Below are 22216 nucleotides of genomic sequence, written 5' to 3' on the forward strand. Positions count from 1 at the left end.
TAAAAGAACTACAACTCCTGAAGAAAAGTTGGTAGTACTGCAGACCAAGGTTGCCAGAGCGGAAATCGAAACGGGAATTTAAAGCGAGAATCGAAAGCTCCAGGGAAGAATCCTGCTTCCTTGTTGCAGATATTAGATAACACCCTTGCAGAAGAGTAAGTTGCAGATGATCTTGTCAAAGGTGGCCAACTCTTTGATAAGATAATGCATCTGAAAGAGTTTTATAGGGAATCTCTGCAGTGAAACCATCAGATCATATGGTGTTGGCAAATTCCATGCTGAATAGGTGATCAGGGACTGTTCGGATCTATGAAAAAAATTCTAGAAAAAACAATATTCCATGTAAAGAGAAATTCCCGGGTTCAGCAGGAACGAAAATTTCCTATAAAACAGGAAAATTCTTTATTTTGGAAAAAATCCATGGAAAATGAGCTAGTCAGACACTAAAAAACTAACTTTCCAAGGAAATCTTTTTGTTGAACAACTTTTCGATTCCAAACAGCCCCTAAGGCCTTGTTTGGCAACCATTAATTATTCCATGGAAGAACACCTGAGAGGACCGGAGGGAGGAGACTAATAAAAACCTGAAAACGAGGGGAAAATAGAACTTCACTCAAAATACGATTTATTTTGGCTACTGATATTTGCACCTACATCGATCGGATCCATTGACCCGGCTGTGGATCACAAGTCCGGCCCATTTTTGTTTACCCCACCTTGACAGGATAATCCTAACCCCTTGATCCGTATCATTTAGGGCTTTGCAAGGAAAAGCTAAGACCAATTGATTTTTGCAGTTCTTTATCTTGAAGGATTAGACTTGGTTATAAAGGATTAGACTTGGTCAATTTGAGCCGGGTAGATTCTTTCACCTCCCTCATGAAAATTTTCTACAGGATTCATTAGCCGACCCAACTAGTTTGGCACAAAGACTTAGTTGAGTTGAGTTTATCTTGTAGAGATGGTGTCCCTTATGCATAGGACCAGGACCATGTGGGTTACCTCATGATGGTCTACAAGATCAACAGTCTAGATTGCATATAGATGTTTGTGTGTGGGACCCAAATTTGACTGTTAATTGACCCAATTGTGACTGTCTGCCTCCTCTGAAATTCCTTAATCCATCCTTGTCTTCAAGCAATGAAGAAGCAATTTCTCTTTCTTTATATGTAATCTTATTTAGGAGAACAGTACCAAAAACAGGCGCAAGTCAGAGAGCATCAATGCCTCCCAACACATTTCTGTTACATGTGCCACCGGAAATCAAGACCATTGATCAAATGCGAGACCAGATGGGTCAGTTACAGCCCCAAAGATCTAAAAAAGAACACTTGAACAAAAATAAATTAGAATGGAGTTACATCATGCATATGATTTTTCTGTAGCATGGTTCAAACAGGTGAAACTCTGGTCGACTTTAAGGGTTCGGGTTGATCTTTTACTGCAAAATCGGGTTGGGTTCGGGCTGATTCCAGTTCATTTTTTAGCAAAAGCTCAGCCCAGCCCGGCCCAACCCAAGTTGCACCCCTATCAAACAGAGGGTGTGTCTTGTATGTGGGAGGAGTCAAGCCTCTGGTTCATCACTGCTCTAGCTCGTGCACTCCTATGTTGTAACCGTTGATGGAGCGCCTCTGACATCTGGTTGAAGAACTCCGGATCCCATCTGTTAATCAATAACGGATCTTCCGCATAACAGATGTATATCGAGGTGACGGCGCTTTCCACCACCACCATTGCCAGACCCACCTGAAAATAAATGTTGGGTTCCAAATTTAAAAAAAAAAACTGGAGCTTAAACATAAAAGAACATCATTCTCCCAGGGGGGGTTAAAGAGTTCGTTTTTCATTGAAAGAAAGAAAGATTCTCAATCGATTTGGCAATAATGCCACTATAGTACATATCTATATAGATATGTATCTCAGCATACCATTCGTGTCTGTTACAACACGACGAATATAAATGGTTTGAATGAAAGAAAATGAGAAAGAAACAGAATTTTGAGGCTCATCTACCAACTTTGTTGTGTTAATGTAAAACCTGTTTAACATTATCTTCTGGAAATCTGCAATCTAGTAGAGGGGGCTTCAAAACTCAATCCATGTGTGAATTTAGTAACTTTGTTTTGCATAGCATGTGGCTTCATCTTGAAAATAAGTCTAATCAGTCCTTAAGCTCTACTTCTAGCAGCAATAAACACAGGCCAGAAGCAAAAGAAATAATATGGTGGTACTGTGTTTATGACCAACCTTATTACCAAAATTCAGTTAAACAATTCTCTGAAGTAGATTTTGTTGCCAGCATGGCTGTTTGGTTTCTGTTAACTTATACAATCTTTTTTCCCACATTAGAAATGAACTTGAAATTGCATATAGGCGGCAGAAGCTTGCCAAGATGAAACAAGAAAATTTTAAGAACTCACCAAAATCATCCCCATCAACATGGCGGTAGAACCAACCATAAGCACTCTATCGCTGCTTTTAAACCACGTCCAAATTCCTGTGCAAGTTCCAGTAATAAGCCCACCCAAGATAGTACCCATCAGCAGAACTGCACCTGAACAATCATATGCAACCAGTGTTTCGATTCCGGTTGACTGGAACAATTCCCAAGCATCCCTCGCCGAATGATTAAAGCTTTTACCATAAACTGCTATCTGAAGAAAGAAAACAATAGTAAGGTTTCTAAAAATATTATTACAAATCAAACATAATTTTGCAAGAGACAATATCTTCCAGAGTGTCCAAAGGCTAGAAGTAGTAATCTTTCCAGTAATGCTAAGGATTAAGTAAGACATTCACAAGAAAAGGCAGTAATTGCAACTGGCATAAAAGTGACAGTTACTTTTATCTCACTTTGAAACTTTTGGCTCATAAGAAATGACGGATGTGCCATCACTGCATTTACTTCCAATGACAATTGCATAACAGGCAACAGTTTCACCATTCACATGACTAACTATATGAGCAAAAATGGGAACTTGAAATGTGCCAAACCACATCTGATTCTGGATTAATTCAGTTTCAACATATATACAAGCCCCCAGATACCATTATACCCAACTCAACTCAACTAAGCCTTTGTCCGAAACTAGTTGGGGTCGGCTAACGAATCCTTTAGAAAATTTTCATGAAGAAGGTGAACGGATCTACCCGGCTCAAATTGACCAAGTCTAATCCCCCAGACCCATTCCAAAAAAAAAAAAAAAATCCCCCAGATACCATTATGCAGGCAATATTTGGTATTAGAGGACTGACACATATAAAAGGTCACAATTTTCCATGAAGATAAAGAAATTGATACACTTACTAATAGAGACAAAACAACAATGCATGGCAAAAAGGAAAGAATAGAGGAAATAGTATCTGTACAATTGGGAAAGGTGGGAAAAGACCTTACTACCCTGTTTTTGAATGGCAAAGAAATAAAATTAAATAGAAGAAAAGAGACCAATGTGGTCCATACAAAATAGGAGAGAAAGCAAAGGGAAGAAGAATACAGAGATAAGAAGCTCCCCTCCCCAAAGGAAGAGGATAAAAGCACTAAAGAAAGAATAAGAGGAGGGGGGGAATCAAACATCTCCAAAGCCTCCTCTCATGGATTGCATATTTTAGGAAGTGAGGTCACTTACGTGAACTTTACCTACTTTAGCATATGCATTAGCATTACTTACATCTTTAGGTTATAGCAAGTAAGTTATCACATATTTAGTTGCTCTCATTTCAGCCATAGAAAGTTTAGTCTATTAGCTATAGAAACTTAAAGTCTTTTGGGTAATAAGTTAGAAAGTTTCTAATTCCATTGAGTTGTTACAACTACGCAACTTGCATGTTTCTTTTTTCTGGCATCCTTTTTTAAGAACATTTCTTCATGTACCTTGTAATGGCATATTGATAAAAGGTAATGGAAAAACAATAAGGAGGAGATTTTCCTTTTTTCCGAGACTTCTTTTAGGGGCAACGTTTTGACACCTTCACACATGTGTTGTGTGTTGTGTAGGAGTTCTCTACTAAATCGTGTTATGGGTAAATTCAAGCCCCACGAATTGTTTAGCAAATCATTGCGAGTTTTCCAATCTTGTTGTCGTTAGACGAGAGACATGCCAAGGAACGTGATTATCTCATTTTTCTCAAATTCATGTGAGTAGCTTTTCTATTATTTGTGCATGAGTGTTAAAGTTGTCATTCTTGTCCTTTCCTCCATGTTAAGTATGTATTTAGGCTCCTTCGCCGACTTTAACATAAATTAGTTATCATTACATTTACAACCATAATTACCATAGAGTCCTAGAGTTGATGCAGAAAATGTCTCCCAAAATTTAGAAGCTCACATAAACATGAAATCATGAAGGTAGAAATTTGTGCAAAATCTAGTATGCATCCAACCTATATTCTTGTTTTTCGCAGTGCCTTTAGTTATAATTGAAAGCTATAATTAAAATATTGTAGAACAGACCAAGATGAAATTAGCATTTCATGTTGATCCAAACGAACACGCACCCCACCCCCCCATATGAAATCTTGGAGCAGTACTCTCCTGGGTGCATCTTTGGTTTATCACAGAAACATTCATTTATGTGTTTCCTGGTAAGAAAGATCAAACTGGACAGCTTTAGTGTGGGTTGCCTAGTGTTGATTCAAGTTACTGACCCTATTAGTAAGATGTGTGAACACACGTGATGACAGGTAATTATGCAACGCGAATGAACATTTACTTAAGACAAAGCATTTCAAGGAATGGGTTCCAACACTCAAACCAACAAACAAAATCCTTAGCATATAGGTTCCAACACTCAAACCAACAAACAAAATCCTTAGCATATACATGACAAGAAAAACAGAGTGGCAATGAGTTAGAACATAAATTGGCTGAATCGGGTGTGTCTAGAGAGCTTAGATACACAGGGCCTTCTTTCCCCATCGACGTGAACTTGTAATTTCTGTTTGTTTCTAATAAATTATTGTTACAGTTGTCGAAAAGGATGACAACCTGTGTTGCATGGATTCGGATTCGCGTGCATGGATTCGGATTCGCGTGTCGGAATCCGACACGAATTTAAGGTGTCGGATTTGGCAAACCCCAAAAAGTAGGATTCACAGATTCGGCAATTTTAAAATAAAATAAAATTTTCAAAATTAAAAATTTAAATACACACACACACACACACACACACACACACATATTCATTTATGTATATATTTTTGAAAATTTTGAGTGTGGAGGGTCGAGAGGAGTTTTTATTAGAAGAGTGGAAGGAGGAAGAGGGGTCAATGTTCAAGGGTCGAGGCGCTAGGGTTTTTATTAAAAGAGTACGAGTTGTGCTTTCATATAAAAAAGTTAAGAAGAAAACATGTTTTAAAGGAAAATATACAGGAATCGCATTAAAAAAGAGACTGCAATGAGTTGGATTCACTTGAAAAAACAGGATTCGTGCGGGACATGGCTACGACAAGAGTCCGGGTGTGTCCCACGTGAATCCATGTCCGATTCACATGTGGAGACTTGTCGACACGGATTCAGAATTGCGCCGGGGGGGGGGGGGCAAAGAATCCATGCAACACAGACGACAACTTAATAAAGGTTTAAGAGCTAAGATATCCAAAAGAACTTAAAGGTTGCAACCAGAACAAAAAATCAAATCAATTCTTTCTACAAACTTATGATCTTGAAAAGAATAAGGTGTTGGAATAAAATGAATACACCTACCTGGACATATGCATATTTATTGAAAAAGCGAACAAGAGTCTCCACCAGATTAAATACAAAATCAACACAGCAGAGCAAACACTCGTTGTTTCCAATCTTTGATCGGATTCCCCTGATCTGGAACATGTTAAGGTTAACGAATGGATCAGATGACAAAGTAAAAGAATTGCGAACACAGTAATTAAAGAAAGAATTTTTTAAGCATAAATAAAATATAAAATCATATCAAGCAAAATTATCCTTATCAAACTTATGTACACACCTCCCAACGTAATGTTCGGATGGCAGCTGTAAAAAGTGATCCATAGCATATGCTGCCCAAGGAAGTTGTCACAGCGTGCCGTAGAGACTTCACCAATGGTTTTGGAGGCATTGATGCCGCTCCTCGACCACCATGGATAAGAACAAGAAAGACCATACCAGACACTATAACATGAACTGTATTACAGAGGACTGCACCTGTCCAAAATAAACTCATCGAGAATAACTGCAAAACACATTAAGAACAATATAACGGTGTTACTGGATGGAATGCCTCATGTCTCACATTTGCTTCATGGAGAGTGGTACCTAAATATGATAGATGGACTAAAGAGCAAAACTTGCCAGCTCACCACAAGAAGCCACCAGCGTCCACCATCGCCAATGCCTGAAGCGACAACACCAGCTGCTCCAAATGACCATATTACCATCCACAAAAGCATGACCACCATAAATGCATACGCTACTTTCATAACCTCAGGAAGGCTCCATACCAACTTTACAGCCTTCTGCAACACTAGCATTGTGAAGGGAAATCTACAGGAAAACCACCAAGAGTAAGCCAAAACAGTAGGATATAATATTCCACCAAACAGGGTGTTTAGAAATCCCCATAAGTAGAGAAGAGACTTTTTACAATAATTGAATGCATTGACCAAGAGAAACCATAGCAAATAGAACTCCTATTATCTTGGTCTATAGCAAATAGACCAAGATACTAGGAGTAAGGTTGAGATGAGTGGGCTAGAATCTGCATCTGACTAGTGTGTTCTGACTAGTGGTAAAGAGAATGGAGTTCATGTGTAATGAAATCTATGTGAAATTACGAGTAAGTTGTGGGAATTTTATTGGGTATTGATGCCTAGTAGGTTTCAGTCCATTGATTATGTTGTCACTTGGTTGTGTGCTCATAACCTGAAGAAGCTTGGGGCTACAGCCAATGTGGTTCTAGGTCCCTCCCTCCTCATTTGCCTCATTCAGTCTCTCACCAGCTCTAGGTAGAAAGTACAAACAAACGAAGGAAAAAAAAAGGATTTGGGTGTTGGAGATCTTGTCAAGATGATTGCCTGGAATACTAAATATCAAGCACCATAGAGAAGAAAAAGATTGGGTACTTTGAATACTAACTACCACACCCACACTCACTCACAGATAATAATAACAACCATTTGGGCATTGGAGAACTTGTCCAAGACACAGAATTAGGTCTCAAAAACCAAAGACTAACAACATATGCACCCCCTCCGTACAGTCACAATTTGGTAATTGTGCAAGGAGACACAGTTATGGCCCCAACAACACATCATCTAAAATTCATAGTTTACATGGAATCTTAAAACAAATGAGTCTACCATTAGATATGTTCTTTAAAGATAAGAACCCAAATTAAATAAACCCTTAAAGAATGAGAGAAACAAAGAAAAGAGAAATTCATCATAATCAAAGTACCAATAGAGAGCAAGGAAAGCACACAGACACACACCTGTCTATAACTGACATAACATACAAGAACTGAAGAACTGCACCCACAGCAAAAGCAACACCCCAAAAAATCTGTCCACCCCAAAAGCACAAAACACTAATAACACCAAGATAAGTAGTCAGACTATGAACTGAAACTTTCATCATTAGATTCGCACGTGTGCCAAGAAGTAACAACCAAACCCATCCTAAAGTTGTACCCACACCCGCTGCAAGGGCATACAAGGGCCAATAAGTCTCAGTCAATCCAGTCTGATTCTCAATAATCCGATTCGTGTACTTATCAATCTTAAGCCGATCAGGTCTCTCAAATCGATTAATCCCAAGCAAGGCAAGAAGAAACCCTAACCCTACTAAATGTATGGCAAAAACACATAACCAGAAAACATCTCTCCAGTGCCTTGAAGGCTCTGAAGCCCTTTCTAGAGAAGGGGTATTGCTCCCCTCATTGCTTTGACTCAGCCCACCATCCTGAAAAAACAAAAACCCTAATTGAGAAATCATGGAATTGAAATTCTAAACATGTTTGGATTAAAGGGGGGAAAGGAATTTTACTTCTTCTCGAGTGGTGGTGTTAGAAGTGAGATCGGTGTCTGAGTAGGGGATTTGGGAGTCTCTCATTCGTGGGAATTGGGTCTTGGGAGAAACCCTAATTGAGAGAAGTGAAGAAACATTTGGGGCTGGATTTGGGTCATTGGATTTGGATTTGAGAAGGAAAGAGGGGCGTTGGAAACAAGGGTGATGGTTGAACAGGAAGGTCAACGAAGGGGGTGGAAGAATAAATTAACACGACAGGATTTCGATGAAAAGAAACGAGTCTTTCAAAAGGCTAGAGAGAGAGAGAGAGAGAGAGAGAGAGAGAGAGAGAGAGTTTGTCTTTTTGCATCTGTTTTGTGTACGATCAGTATATTTTTACAGGGAGATGATTTTTTCACCACCCCCCCCCCCCCCCCCAGGATGGTACACCCCCCCTACGTAAATTGTGCATAGGGGTGGCAACGGTTCGTTTCGGTTTGGTTTGGGGTTCGGTTTGACCCAAAACCAAACCGAACCGAAATTTGAATCGGTTTGGTTCTACAGAACCGAAACCAAATCAAAATTTGAATCAGGGTTTGGTAAACCAAACCGAAACCGAATTTTCAGTTCAGTTCGGCTAATTTTGCCACCCCTTACTCATAATTATTGGAAATGGGGGCAATGGTTTGGTTTTGATTCGGTTTGACCATCAAACAGAACTGAACTGAAATTTGAATCGGTTTGGTTTAAGCAAGCCGAAACCAAATTTTCAGTTCGGTTCCGGTTAGGCCCGGCAACCTAATTGTGGGCAGACTTTGATGCTTTCTGAGGTCAAATCACGTTACCAGAGGGTTTTCCCATCCTAGAAGGGGGTGAAAAAATCATCTCCCTTTTTATATTTACGTTTTCTGATTTTCAAGCATATTCGATGGCGCATTTGTTGTTCGGCCATCATTTCTTAGTTTTTTAATGGGATATGTTGATACCCACGATTTTTTCTTCGGATTTGGTACATTAAAAAAATCGCACGGCAATCAAAAATAATATTAAATTGTAAATTATATTGAATAATATTCATGGGATTAAAGTAGAGTGTTGCAGAAGAAAATGTCACGGCAAGCAAAACTAATTCGCACTCTTTTAACGTGAATTGGAGTTAAAAAGCGTTAAAGTATCCCTTAATTTACGTCAAAGGGGTGCGAATCATCCCACAGGGGTGCGAAAATAATATGGATATTAAAGTAGAGTGGTGCAAAAGAAACTGGCACGGCAAGCCTCAGTCTTATCTAAGCTCTATAAATGACTAGTGGAGATAAAACAATTCATATATTTAAATAGGTAAATAAATAGTGACCAATTTAGATTTATTTTTAAGTTTTTAATTCTAATCAAATTTTAATACTGTATTTGCAAAATTAAATTCGTTCTTATATGTTCCGTGTTTTTTTTTTTTCACTAGCATAAAAATTGCCAATGGGGAACATCAAAATACGAGAATTGCCACACTTTTGAAAAGTTGTTGGAGAGGGTTGATAACCCCCTTTAGAGAGTTTGATAACCCCATTTAGAGGGTTGATTACTCCCTTTTAGAGACTTAATAACCTCCATTTCGTCCCGCTCTTACAATTTTTCAAAAGTGTGTCCCCTGTTGGCAATTCTCGTATTTTGATGTCTACTATTGGCATTTTTCCCTTTGGTAAATATGGGTACCCAAGGGGTTTAATATCGTTTATTTGTTATTGACTTTTTTTTATTTTTTTTGTACGGTTTTTTAGACGAATTTTTAAATTTTCACATGGGTTAGATTTCGTGGAATCTCTTTTGAACACATTTTGTTAGAGCTGGGTTAGAGTTAAAATTTGTAGGCATGGGGCCTTACTTATATCACTGCCCCAGTAAACCTACCCCAACTTTCACCCCCTGCCTCTGTTGGGAGTTGGGACCCATCATGGAGTAAACCTAACATGGGTTTGAGTTCCGGCACGTGCGCGCGCGCTCATGTGTGTGAGAGACAGACAGGGAGACTTTCAATTACAAGGACCCAACGTTCGGGCTTAAAATAAATTTTTCTCCCATTTTTCATTTTTAAGGCTCCCAGTCTTTCAACCATAAAACAAATTTTCAGCCCATTTTGAAGTGAGAAAACGGGTGTAAAATCTGTTGCAAGCCTAAAAATGAGCAAAAAATTTGCTTCACGCCCCATTTTATGTGGCTCTGTTTCTTCTGAAGTTAATGGGGACACAACAAATCTTTTGCCCATTCTTAAGTGCCTTGTGAAAAGAGAAATGATAAAGAGACTCCAGCTTCCTAATATTTCTAGGCATATGTTCCCCGATTCATCGGTTCTCTAGGCACAGCATTGACATAACCTGTTAGGGTAGCCATGGCACATTCTTTTTTTTTTCTTTTTTTCCCTTTTTCTTTTTTTTTTCTTTTTTTTGATACGTAAGCTAGAATCGAACCTCAGACCTCAAGGTTGAAGGCCAAAAGCCTTTACCAGTGAGCTAGAGGCTCAATCCCATGGCACCTTCTTTGTCTTTTCTTAGAAACTTTAAAATAAAAGGCACAGTATATAGGGGACTGATATCCTACTGCCATATTTTGATAATGGCACGACTCACTTCGTTTTACACTATTCGATAAGCAGATATCAGTCCCCATGTCTATACTTATATATCATGCCAGTTCATAGAGGAACAAGTAGAAGAGGCAAGGGATGCACACCCAATTCATCGAAGAAAAAATACCCAGTTGCAGATAAGCCAAGTTTTATAGATCTTGCCGCGCAAATCAACATCTGAGAAGACTGCAGTAGATAGGAATTGACTCAAGTAGCATAATAATCAATCACTAAGCCATGTTCTTTGTTTGATAAACTTAAATTCATACGGAAGTTCTTCCACACGCCACAGCGATAAGAACTTTTAATTTCTAAATGTGGCTATAACAAACCAAATTAAATCCCTATTGCTAAAAACGATAGTGGTGATACAAATGTTCATCTGCACAGTAAACCCAGTAACCCTTTACGTTTGTCCAAGGCAGATGAAATCCTCATTACTGTCCCTCCCCTGATTCACGCTTTGAAGCTTCTTTAATCTCATCACCGGCATCCTCCTGCAGTGAAAATCATCAAACAACATATCAGGTTAAGACGGCAGAGGGAATCATCTCATTCAACAAAATGAAGGACCTACATTAATATCAGAAGTCCAAAGTGTCAAATTGTCTCGGAGAAGCTGCATGATCAATGTGCTGTCCTTGTACGATTCCTCACCCAGAGTGTCCAGTTCTGAGATAGCTTCATCAAAAGCCTGCAACAACACTAGGTATCAGCATCATGTAAGAGGTAATTTAAGTCCAAGAGACAACCACTATTTTGGCGAGAGAACTCGTCTTTCATATGGTCCAGTGCCTTGCCCACCTTCACACAAAAGGCACATTGGTTAATGATGAACACATGACAGTTGTGCAAATGTTATCTTCCTTTTATGTAGTATTTTATTTGATTCATTAGCATCTTATTTAACCTAGACGTACGGATGTCCACATCACCCTATCACCCACATTAGCCATTTAGAGACTTGTAGATCTCTATCCCACTTATTTTTTATTTCCCATTGGCTAAACCTCAAAAACCCATTTAAAGCCTTTTTAATGCATTTTCTTTTAACCAATTGGTCAAATATAGGGGCCCACCGCTTAAACTAATGCCCTCTATATAAATACCTTCAACCCCTAACCTTAATGCTATATCTGAAGAAAACGAAAAGGTACCTCCTTCCTATTTGGCGATTGGGCTCCATTCCCACAACCCCCCCCCCCCCCCCCCCAACACACACACTTGTCCCCCCTTTTCCTCCTCTACGATATCTCTCCGTCCCACACTCTTTCTCACATTGATTTCTGTATCTACTTGATACCCCTCTACTCCTGTCCTATGTTTCTCTTCTCCAATCTTCTCTTCATTCTTTTCTCTCTTTCCTTATTTCATCTCTCTACTTTTTTGCCTTGTACCTTTCCTTTCCATCTTTTTTCTTTTCTTACATCCTTTTCTCCCACTCCCCATTTTCTTCTCTCCTCTTTGTAGTCTCATTTCTCTTTTCTCCCCATTTCCCCACTTTCCTTTTTCACCCATACTAATTGGGTTCATAATTTGTTTCCGTTTTCTACCTAGATAATTCCCCTTGCTTGATCTTGATTTTCTATTATTTTCCCTTTCTTTACTTTGGCTGAGATCAGCCTTTTACCTCTCTACTCTAGTCATCTCTCTCTCCCCTCTCTCTGAGATCAAATAGAGCAGGAAGACTCCTAAGGCCGAGTGCATCATCCCATGTATGGAATCCTTATTCTTTTTCCCTATTAGCCTACCACCCATATTTCCCCTCAATCTTCACATCAATCATTCCCAACTTATTTCTCCTACTTCATACCCTAAACCTACCAATCCCTATTAGTCCTACATCCTGTTAGACACTTTTTTGGGCCGAAGCTAGACATTAGTTAGTAGATCTCATTTGTTTGAAAAACTTATATAGAGATCCGATTCCTTTGATAAGTTATTTGAATTACGCGTTGATTTGAATCTATTGTTGGAACTTTACTTGGATGAGTTGAATTTTCGATTGATGAATTATTTTAAAAGCGTTGGATCTTTTTAAAAATTCTAGCTGCTTTTGGTTATTATGCGTTGTTTATTTTGATTTGGGAATGTATGTCGCTACTAATTTGAATTAGAAACCATTCTTAAGCACCAAAGTTCTTAGGAAATGATCCACAGACCTAGGTTTGCATCATCATTTTTTTTTTCTGAATGCCAGGTTTGCATCATCATCATCTACCTCAATCTTTGCATTCTCACCCTTAGAAGCAGGAATCTTCCTCATGGATGCTGCTCCCGCAATAGAATCGTGATTTGGCACTCCTTAGGAAAGAAAATGCTCCCCTGGCGTTCCCAAAGAGACGGAAACCGCTCCCATGGCGCTCCCAACCTGCTCTTATTACTCCATCAGTCCCAATATCACCAACTTCCATGCATCAAACTCCTCCAACTCTTCAAAGTACTACATTGGAGCAAGCACAAAGGTATCTTCGGAATGCTCAAGGAAAGAGAACACGACAATGAAGACGGTTAGAAATTACTACTTTTCGATGAACTGGAGTATTGAAAGATATTATATATGAAGATGGTTAGAAATAACTTTTTTTTGATGTACTTGAATCTTGAAAAACATATAAAGACAATATTACATAAACGCTCCCATGGCACTCCCAACATTGGACTCTTCTAGACCCCCACGCTTACCCACACCCGCTTCGTGCTTCTATGTTCCCCACCTTCAGAATCTAAACTTTGATATAATCCCATGCTTCTTGATAGAAAGCCTACGCATCAGGGCTTGGAAACTTGTCCATGCCCAAGGAGAAAATCGCATCTTTGATCTCTTCTTCAAATTCCAATACAACCAACTAGATCTAAGAGAAAACAGTGAATGGAACTCCAACCCATCACAAGCAGCCCTTCAAGTTTTATATCTGATTGTTCCACAACAATGATAAGCCCAACAAGCCCAAGGTCAACCTGTGCGACCAGTATTTAAGGGTGAATTTAATGACTAAGGCTCCATTTGGAGCTGCTGGATCAAATCACACGATTGAAGGATTTAAGATCATCCCCAACTGATCATTTAGTTGTAGCTCAAACTCATCATCAAGCCCAGAAAAAATGAAACATTAAATAATAATTATTGCTTTAAAACTTTAATGTCTACATTAAAATCCATGTTTGCCCACTCATCTGATTTATAGGAAAAGCAACACGGGCGTGACAGTATAGAACGAACACGCACGCACACATGTATATAAGGTCACATATTCCAATAGCTTATATAATATGATAATATACATAGTATAATGGAAAATAATATCAAGTGACTTAATTTTGCAAATCTAACAAATGAAGCCAGTGATATTGAGGAAATCCCTTGCTTTATGGAACATCAAAAGAAGAAAAGAACTAAATATTCCGTCGCAAACTAATTTAAAAATCACCCACAAGTGTTTCAATATTCAAACAATGTTTTTAAAGCAAGAGGTACGAGGTGAGGCGTTCAAACCTTTTCTAAGGCGAGGAATAAGCCGCAAGGCTTAGGTATAAGCTTCACAAATTTTTCTAATTTCAATTTTTTTAAATTTAGAAAAAATATAAAACACTAAGAGAAAATATTAAAAAATAATAAAAATTGTAGAAAGAATATGTGCTTCGTTTTCCACATTTTCCAAGCATATATAATCATCCAATTAATAGAAAAAAGATAAAAAGACAAACCACAAACATCTAAAAAAGTATTATAGCATAACTCTAGATGGTTTCATCCCTGAAATAGATTTCAGCAAAATTCTACCAATCCAAGCTGAGTAAAATCGATTTCTGTGGAAACCCATTTCACAGGGAAGGACCTATTTTTAGTAACTTACCATTATCAAAAAACAAGTTCAACATCCTATAAAACAACAGTTCATACACAAATGAATAAGTAGAAGATTCATGAATATAATGACACATAAGGAGTGCGCACATAAAGAAAAACATCACTTTTAAAATGCAGGGATAGGTATAGATATATGAACATGGATACACACAAATAACATGTACATCTACATGTATGTAACACGAAAATTGAAGCAAGAACAAATGATAATACTTCAAAATAAGTTAGAGCACCATCTTACATGTGGCCAAAAAACAAGGGAGCTTGACAACAACAATGTTCAATAGGAGAGAGAACATATCAAGCAAATGGAAGAGTCGAGGTGCTTTAGATACAAAAGCCGCTTTTCGGTACCAATGCATTTGGAAAATCTATACAAAAGCCTCTTTTGAACATGTCTATACAATTTTGCATATGACTGGCTGCAACCTATAATTTACAATGACAATGGTCGAGGTACTTACAAAAAAGATAGACAAATAACAGGTGACAAATCTTGCATTTTACTCAGTAGCATAGTTCAATTCCATTGTGTTTCGTCTATAATGGACGAAACGTTCCATACTGTTTTGGCAAAACACAGAACGAAACATTTTTTTTTGTGAATGGTAAGGAACAATTCATACAGAACGAAACATTTTGTCCTATGTTTTGTTTTGTTCTATTGAGTTCCGGAAATCTATTTCACAAATGTCGTTCTCGGGAATTTCTCGGCAAGGGAAAATCTCGGGATATATTAATTTTCATTATTTTTTTCGGGTTTATATCGAGAAATAAACGGTAAAAAAATATTTAAAAATATTAAATATAAGAAAAAAATATAAAATAAAAATATCGTAAAAATATCGAGATATTTTATGATAAAAACGAAAATATCGCTATATTTTTAAAATCTCGGGATTAGTTCGGGATTTTGTCGTTTTATCAAAATCTCATGATAAAAACGCTATATTTTGAAAATATCGGAGATATTTGTGGCATTGCCGGAAATTCAGCAAAATTCTCAAATTGCTTTTTTCTGCAATTTTTTTCTTTTTTGAGAAACGTTCAATTCTGTTTTGGCAAAACACAGAACGAAACTTTTTTTTTTAGTGAAAGGTAAGGATCAATTCATACAGAACGAAACATTTTGTCCTATGTTTTGTTTTGTTCTATTTCGATGAGTTCCGGAAATTCAGCAAAATTCTCAAAATTGCTTTTTTCTGCAATTTTTTTTTTTTTTTTGAGATCCCCCTTTTAACTCCTATATAGTGATGGTTTTATAGTATTCTTTTCTCTCTCTCTCTCTCTCTCTCTCTCTCTCTCTCTCTCTCTCTCTCTCTCTCTCTCTCTCTCTCTCTCTCTCTTGAATAAAAGCCAATTGTTTTATGGTATTCTGTGTTGCATTTCTTATAGTTTAACTCTCCTAAATAAATGGGGGGATTAAGAACACATCAAAAGCTGAATGGACAAAATGACGTCTTTTACCGTGTTTTAAAACTTTTGCAGAAGCCATTTCTTTTTAAAAAAAAATCCACCGACCATAACGTCTTTTACCATATGGAACACCAAAATGGACAAAATGAACAAAATATCATATTCTTCCATTCCAATGAACAAAACAAAATGCCCAACGAAACAGAATTACTAAGCTGAATGGACAAAAGCTGTCGAGAGAAGAGGGCAAAAAAAACTTCTAACAACAATCATTAACGTCCAAACTCAGTAAACCATCAACTTGCATTTATATCCCATTTCAGTACCAATCACATCAACTTACTCAGGCTTACGGTGTGATGAAAACCGAGGTTTCAAGTTTCACTTTCGGTATGGCTTCGATCGTGATGGAAATGGAAACATATCAGTTTAAATCCTGTAAAATATCCATTTCAAAAAAAAAAAAGATTTCCATTTCAAAAAAAAAAACCTGTAAAATCACGGACACGTATAGAAAACATATGCAAATGATGGACAGTTAAGATGAAATTTCAGGAAGTGATAGAATAAGCACAAATCTACTAAAAATCATCACATGGGTTTAAAAAACACCCAAATAGGCTTAATTACATCGAAAACATAGTGACACGGGCAAAAATATCTGACAATTCAATACATACAACATTGCACTTGTAATTCGTATAAATTTTTATACATTATAAATACACCACATTTCACGTGTAATTCATATAAATATAACTATGTAACACGTATTTCATATAAATATTTATACATAATAAATACACCACATTTCACGTGTAATTCATATAAATATAACTATGTAAGATGTACTAATATTGTTTTTTTAATGGTAATACATACTAATACAGTATACCACTAATACACCTCTAGTTTTGGTTTCGGTATGGGTTTCGATTTCGCTACACATTTTGTTGAGGACGGAACCAAAGACATTTCGGGTGTCTAGTGTCTGTTTCGGTGAAAAATTAAAACTATGATGAATACCCAAAAAAATCAAGTACATTAACCACGGATCCTTGTAGACTTTTTTCCCAGATAAACATCAACGCAAAGGCTGGCACTTAGGTTAAAAAATACATGACCTCTGGACCTGGTCCATCATTCCAAATATGTGAGTCATATAACATATTTTCTATCATCGTTTGTGGTAGATATCACTTAAAAAGTCAATGCCAACACATGTCAACATGGCAAAGGAGATAAATTTAATTCTCCCACTCCCACCTTTTTTGAGAGAAAATTAATTCTCCCACCTTGTTCCTGTTTTGGTGGTTTTCTATATTGTAGATGTAGATATGCATACATACATGATACATAGATTGATGACATTATTTCAAATATCCGTAAGCATCCATGGATCAACTATGCCCGACAGCTTATCAATGGACAACACGATATACCTATCCATATCCATGACGCACATACTGGTAAGTGAAATTTCCACAAGAAGCATCAAAGGCAAAAGTAACATATTATAGTGACCCTCCAGTGCTACATAGACATGTGACAAATATGCCACGTGTCAAGTGTCCTCAAGTGTCTAGCACTGCTAACTTTAAAATTCCAAGACATGTATACACTTTCATACAGTAATATATAAAAAGAATTAAAGAAAATTTTTAAAATATCAAATCACTCCAATCATTGAGAACTAGAAAAACAATTAAAGTAAGAAAACAATCATTTCATTTTTACTGTGAAGCACATAATACTTTTGTAGTACTTGACCAAGACACCCCACACGTACATGTCCAAGTGTATTGTGTCGTGTCAATGCGTGTCCAAGTTTCACCAAGTGTCAGCACAGAAAAATAATAAAAAGTAGGAGTGTGTGTGTCTAATACTGTGATCCTCTATGACAGTCGTGTGTCCTTCCCCAAAAAAAAACATTCAATAAACCAATAATAGAGCACATTGATATTAATTCCGATTTATGCTTGCGCACAAGTGGTGTAGCTGCTTGCATAATGATATTCTACCTAACTGACTAGTTTAGAAGGTGTGAAACTACATAATGTATATTCTACAAATCACATGTAGAAACTAGCATTTGCAGGCATGTAATTTCAGCTTAAGCTACCATGCATGAGAGTGCTTATGTCAAGTCCCTTATCTGCCCCCTTTTCCATTTAATTCTAGTTAATTTGTGTCGTGAGTAAGTTGTGAAATCAGGCTCTACCGCAAAGAACTTACGATATCAATCAGATTAACTATATTTACTTTCTGTTGTGTATTTACAAAACGGATACGATGTGTTTCATCATTCGTGATGTCAAGCCCCTTTAGTTGCCCCTTTTATCATCTAAATTAAGTTAATCTGTGTCGTGAGTAAGTTGCGAAATCAGGCACTGCCGCAAGCAACTTACAATATCAATCAGGTTAACCATATTTACTTTCTGTTGTGAATCTACGAAACTTATAGGGTGGGTTTCATCATTCATGGTGTCAAGACCCTCTATATGCCTTTTACTAAGGACAAATGAATGGCCGATAGAGCACATTTATTCCAGTGTAAAAGGTACTATAATGTTAAATGCCCAAAAGGAAGCAATACACGAAACCAATAGAGTCCCTCCCTGCCATCAGCTAAAGCTTTATCTATAGTCAAATATTAGCACCTCAAAACAGTTTCTTAAGCATTGAAAAGAAAACAGTAACATATGGAAAAAAAACAGAAACAAACCTGCTTTGCAAGATTGCAAGCGCGATCTGGTGAATTCAGGATTTCATAGTAGAACACTGAAAAGTTAAGGGCAAGCCCCAGCCTTATGGGGTGAGTTGGAGTCAGCTCTGCCATAGCGATATCCTAAATGGATGAAAAAAAGAAGAAGAAATGAATCTATGCCAAAAGGAATGCAAAGCAATGTATATCAAAGTTGCCCGATTGTTGCCCATTGACCCACCTGAGCAGACTTGTAAGCCAACAACGTGCTCTCAGCAGCCTCCTTTCTCTCGGCTCCCGTCTTGAACTCAGCAAGATATCTATGGTAATCGCCCTTCATCTTGAGGTAAAACACCTTGGACTCCGCAGCAGTTGATGACGGAATGAGATGTGATTCGAGCAGGCTAAGTATTCCATCACAAATCTTGCTAAGCTCGGCTTCGATCTTCCCCCGGTATTCCTTTATCGCCGCCACGTGATCTTCGTTCCCTCGGCTCTCCTCCTTTTGTTCGATGGAGGAAATGATCCGCCAAGAAGCCCTCCTAGCTCCAATGACATTCTTGTAAGCAACAGAGAGAAGGTTACGTTCTTCCACAGTGAGTTCTTCAACATCCACTGTTTTCGCAACATTCTCCATGAATTCTACCATTTCCTCATATCGTTCGGCCTGCTCGGCCAATTTGGCCATGTAGACATTTTCCTCCCGAGATGATTCGACTGGAGACATGTTTATGCTGCAACCCTAACACGTGATTCTGCAAGTAGAAAAAACAACCCCACGAATTAACAAGATCCAAACCCAATTGACATAAATAAGAATCACTCTTCACATTTCCATATAGAACAATATATTTTTGTTACATGATACCCAATACTAAGGGGCAAAACCACATGAAACAATTGAAATCACCAAACCTAATACAAACAATCATCGGAAACAGCCACGGACAAATACAAAGTTGAAAGGTTACCAGAAACAATCAACGGAAAAACACAAAGTTGAAAGGTTTACCAGAAACAATCAACGAAAAAATCGAGAATAGCATTCAATTATTATCAGAAACATGCTAAGTTGAAGAATTGCCAAAAGGCCTTTGTTTAGATTGCAAGAAGCGCATTTCTAGTGGAGAAATTTTTGCTAGGAAAATTTTTCGTTTCCACAATATAGTTATGGCTTATTGAGAGGAATATTATTATATATTGAAGGTCAGTAGTTCGAGTTACTTTTTGTTATGGGTAATCAAACAATGCAAACCCAGAAAATTCTGTAAAAAAAAATTATTTTCCAAGCTTTATTTGAAAATCCCAGCAATCCAAACAGGGCCTAAAGAAATTCTTTTCCCACACACACAAAAAAAAAATCAATTATATAACAGAGGGCAAATACCAAGTGATCTCACCATTTATTGAATTAAATATGAAAAAATCCAAATACATCAAAGCAAAAAATTAACCCTCGATCTGAAATAGGCAGAACATAACAGAAATAAAAGATCGAAAACAGGAATTAGGGTAAGAGAGGCATATACACAAGTGAAAATCCAAAATTTCCACAGTAGAAAAAGCATTTAACAATAGAAACATGCATCAGATCACATTCAGCAACAGAAGATTCAAAGCAAAACCTAGTGATTAGTCTGAGAACAGATTTCTCCTAAACAGAAAATCAAAACCTCAACAGATACAGTTCTAGAGATCTAGAGATGAATCTGAGCATATTTCTAGAGATCTAAACAAAGAAAAATGAATGGAAATTATCGATATACCTTTTTAGCCTTTTGACGAGAAAAACGCTCTGAAACCAAACCCTCTCTCTTTTTTTAGCGAACAAAAACAAACGCAAGGACGGATGACGTACGTGCCCTTAAAATGCTCGCCGTATTCAGTCAACTAACCAATAACATATAGACACGTGTACGGTCATTGGAGCATCTTCAACGAGGGTTTCTAACGGACAAACCCCAAAGCTCGTGTTCGGATTGGGAAACTATGTGCAGACTTTAACGCTTTTTTGACGTCAAATCACGTTACAGGGGGGTGTATTATCCTACAGTGTGGCGAAAAAATAATCTTCCAGTTCGATTTTTATGTAATTAATTTGGTAGCCCTATGATTTGTGTAAGGGATCATGAATGTATATCATCTTCCCATCATCCATGAGGCACAACAAATCCAAACCGTTCATCTGCTGTGTCCTTGTTTAGATGTGCCATTGCGGAAAATCTCTTTCATCCTTGGGCCTGTTTGGATTGAAGGCCTCCCCAAAATAAATTGTATTTTGATTGTGTCTTCTTTTCTCACCCTCTCCCCACTCATACCCTCTTTAAGTACCTCCTTGTCTCCCACCCACCCTCACTAAACTCCTCTCACCATTTGATATGGCAAACGTACATCCATGGTGGTACCGCCATAGATGGACACATTAGATGATCCTAATCGTTCAGTTTGTGTACTTTAAATCACCAGTGGTAACATTTGGATCATATTATGTTTAGTAGTTGTGTGAAGATGGATCGAAACATTAAGAGAGAGATTTGAAAGGGCATCGTTGAGAAGAGGGTGAGAAGTAGCTAAAAATCAAGAAAGAGTAAATAATATTTTGAGTATAGTTTTTTGTTTCTTGATTTTTTTCCACTTCTCACCACTTAGACATTAAGGGGCCGTTTGGATACACGAATTTTAGATTATAGGTTTTTAGTTTGAAAACAGTGTACGTATATGTTGTCCTGATAGCATTTTTTAGATTTTAAGTGATAAATCCAGGTTTTAGAAATCTCTCCCGCATCCTTAGATATCTAAAACCTAGAAATATAGGATGATCTGCTACTCTCTTGCTGACGGAAAGAAGGGTGAGAAGTCAGAAAACGTCGGCCGGTCCGCTTCTTCTCGTCTCTTATCTACAATTTTGAAGAAATCCCGAATTCAAAAAACCGCATATCCAAACGGCTGACGGCCCTGAGTATACTGATTTTTTTTTCTGATTTCCAGACACTTCACCACTCGGAGACATTAGTTTATGATGAAAAAATAAAACTAAATGAACGAGTATACTGATTTAAAATACATGTTTGCCCACTCATCTGATTTATAGAAAAGCAACACGGGCGTGACAGTACAGAACGAACACGCACGCACGCATGTATATGAGGTCACATATTCCAATAGCTTATATAATATGATAATATACATAGTATAATGGAAAATAATATCAAGTGACTTAATTTTGCAAATCTAACAAATGAAGCCAGTGATAATGAGGAAATCCCTTGCTTTATGGAACATCAAAAGAAGAAAATAACTAACTATTCCCTCGCAAACTAATTTAAAAATCACCCACAAGTGTTTCAATATTCAAACAATGTTTTTAAAGCAAGAGGTGCGAGTATACTGATTTAAAATCATGGTAGCCAAGCGTGCCCTCAGTAAGCATCCAATGCATATGATTTCAATACTATGGCCCACTCCTGATGGGGCCCACTCTCAACAGCATTATACAGACACGTGTACATTGGCGATGGGCTAGTGATGTGGATCCGACGGCGGAAGCAATGTAGAAAAATCACAAATTTGATCTAAATTTGTAATTCGAAGATCAGATCTGACATTTCTCTTGGAAATATACGGGAATTCAAAGAAATAGGG

General features: G+C 37.5%; 2 protein-coding genes across 3 annotated transcripts; both read right to left on the reverse strand.

Annotated features, from left to right (window-relative positions):
• Positions 1–1141: 1141 nt before the first annotated feature.
• On the reverse strand, positions 1142–8267 carry LOC143881699 (Plasma-membrane choline transporter family protein). Its single transcript, XM_077384947.1, has 7 exons — positions 8003–8267; positions 7449–7918; positions 6319–6502; positions 5967–6191; positions 5705–5821; positions 2421–2654; positions 1142–1746 (listed from the first exon to the last, which is right to left on the reverse strand). Exons 1-7 carry the CDS (start codon positions 8066–8068, stop codon positions 1531–1533), a joined length of 1512 nt encoding a protein of 503 aa, XP_077241062.1. The 5' UTR covers positions 8069–8267; the 3' UTR covers positions 1142–1530.
• A 2510-nt stretch (positions 8268–10777) lies between these two features.
• Positions 10778–20499, reverse strand: LOC143881700 (14-3-3-like protein). 2 transcript variants are annotated; one of them, XM_077384948.1, is made up of 5 exons: positions 20341–20499; positions 18816–19329; positions 18596–18718; positions 11161–11277; positions 10778–11080 (listed from the first exon to the last, which is right to left on the reverse strand). In XM_077384948.1, exons 2-5 carry the CDS (start codon positions 19299–19301, stop codon positions 11021–11023), a joined length of 786 nt encoding a protein of 261 aa, XP_077241063.1. In that variant the 5' UTR covers positions 19302–19329; positions 20341–20499; the 3' UTR covers positions 10778–11020. The 2 variants fall into 2 exon arrangements, with proteins under 2 accessions (XP_077241063.1, XP_077241065.1); XM_077384950.1 differs by lacking the exon at positions 20341–20499 and adding an exon at positions 20200–20327.
• Positions 20500–22216: the final 1717 nt, after the last annotated feature.

Source organism: Tasmannia lanceolata, unplaced genomic scaffold (assembly GCF_043159265.1).
Source record: "Tasmannia lanceolata isolate RefF3 unplaced genomic scaffold, GAP_Taslan_0.1 ptg000007l, whole genome shotgun sequence".
NCBI classification, from domain to species: Eukaryota; Viridiplantae; Streptophyta; class Magnoliopsida; order Canellales; family Winteraceae; genus Tasmannia; species Tasmannia lanceolata.

Bases quoted from the DNA above. Each gene is read 5' to 3' on its own strand.
- LOC143881699 (XM_077384947.1), bottom strand. From the start codon at position 8,068: ATGAGAGACTCCCAAATCCCCTACTCAGACACCGATCTCACTTCTAAC. The intron at 7,919-8,002 runs GTAAAATTCCTT...TTGTTTTTTCAG, and splicing joins ACACCACCACTCGAGAAGAA to GATGGTGGGCTGAGTCAAAG. The intron at 2,655-5,704 runs GTAGGTGTATTC...TTCTTTCTTCAG, and splicing joins ATAAATATGCATATGTCCAG to ATAGCAGTTTATGGTAAAAG.
- LOC143881700 (XM_077384948.1), bottom strand. From the start codon at position 19,301: ATGTCTCCAGTCGAATCATCTCGGGAGGAAAATGTCTACATGGCCAAA. The intron at 18,719-18,815 runs GTGGGTCAATGG...TCATCCATTTAG, and splicing joins TGGCTTACAAGTCTGCTCAG to GATATCGCTATGGCAGAGCT. The intron at 11,081-11,160 runs GTAGGTCCTTCA...TTTTCACTGCAG, and splicing joins TTTGGACTTCTGATATTAAT to GAGGATGCCGGTGATGAGAT.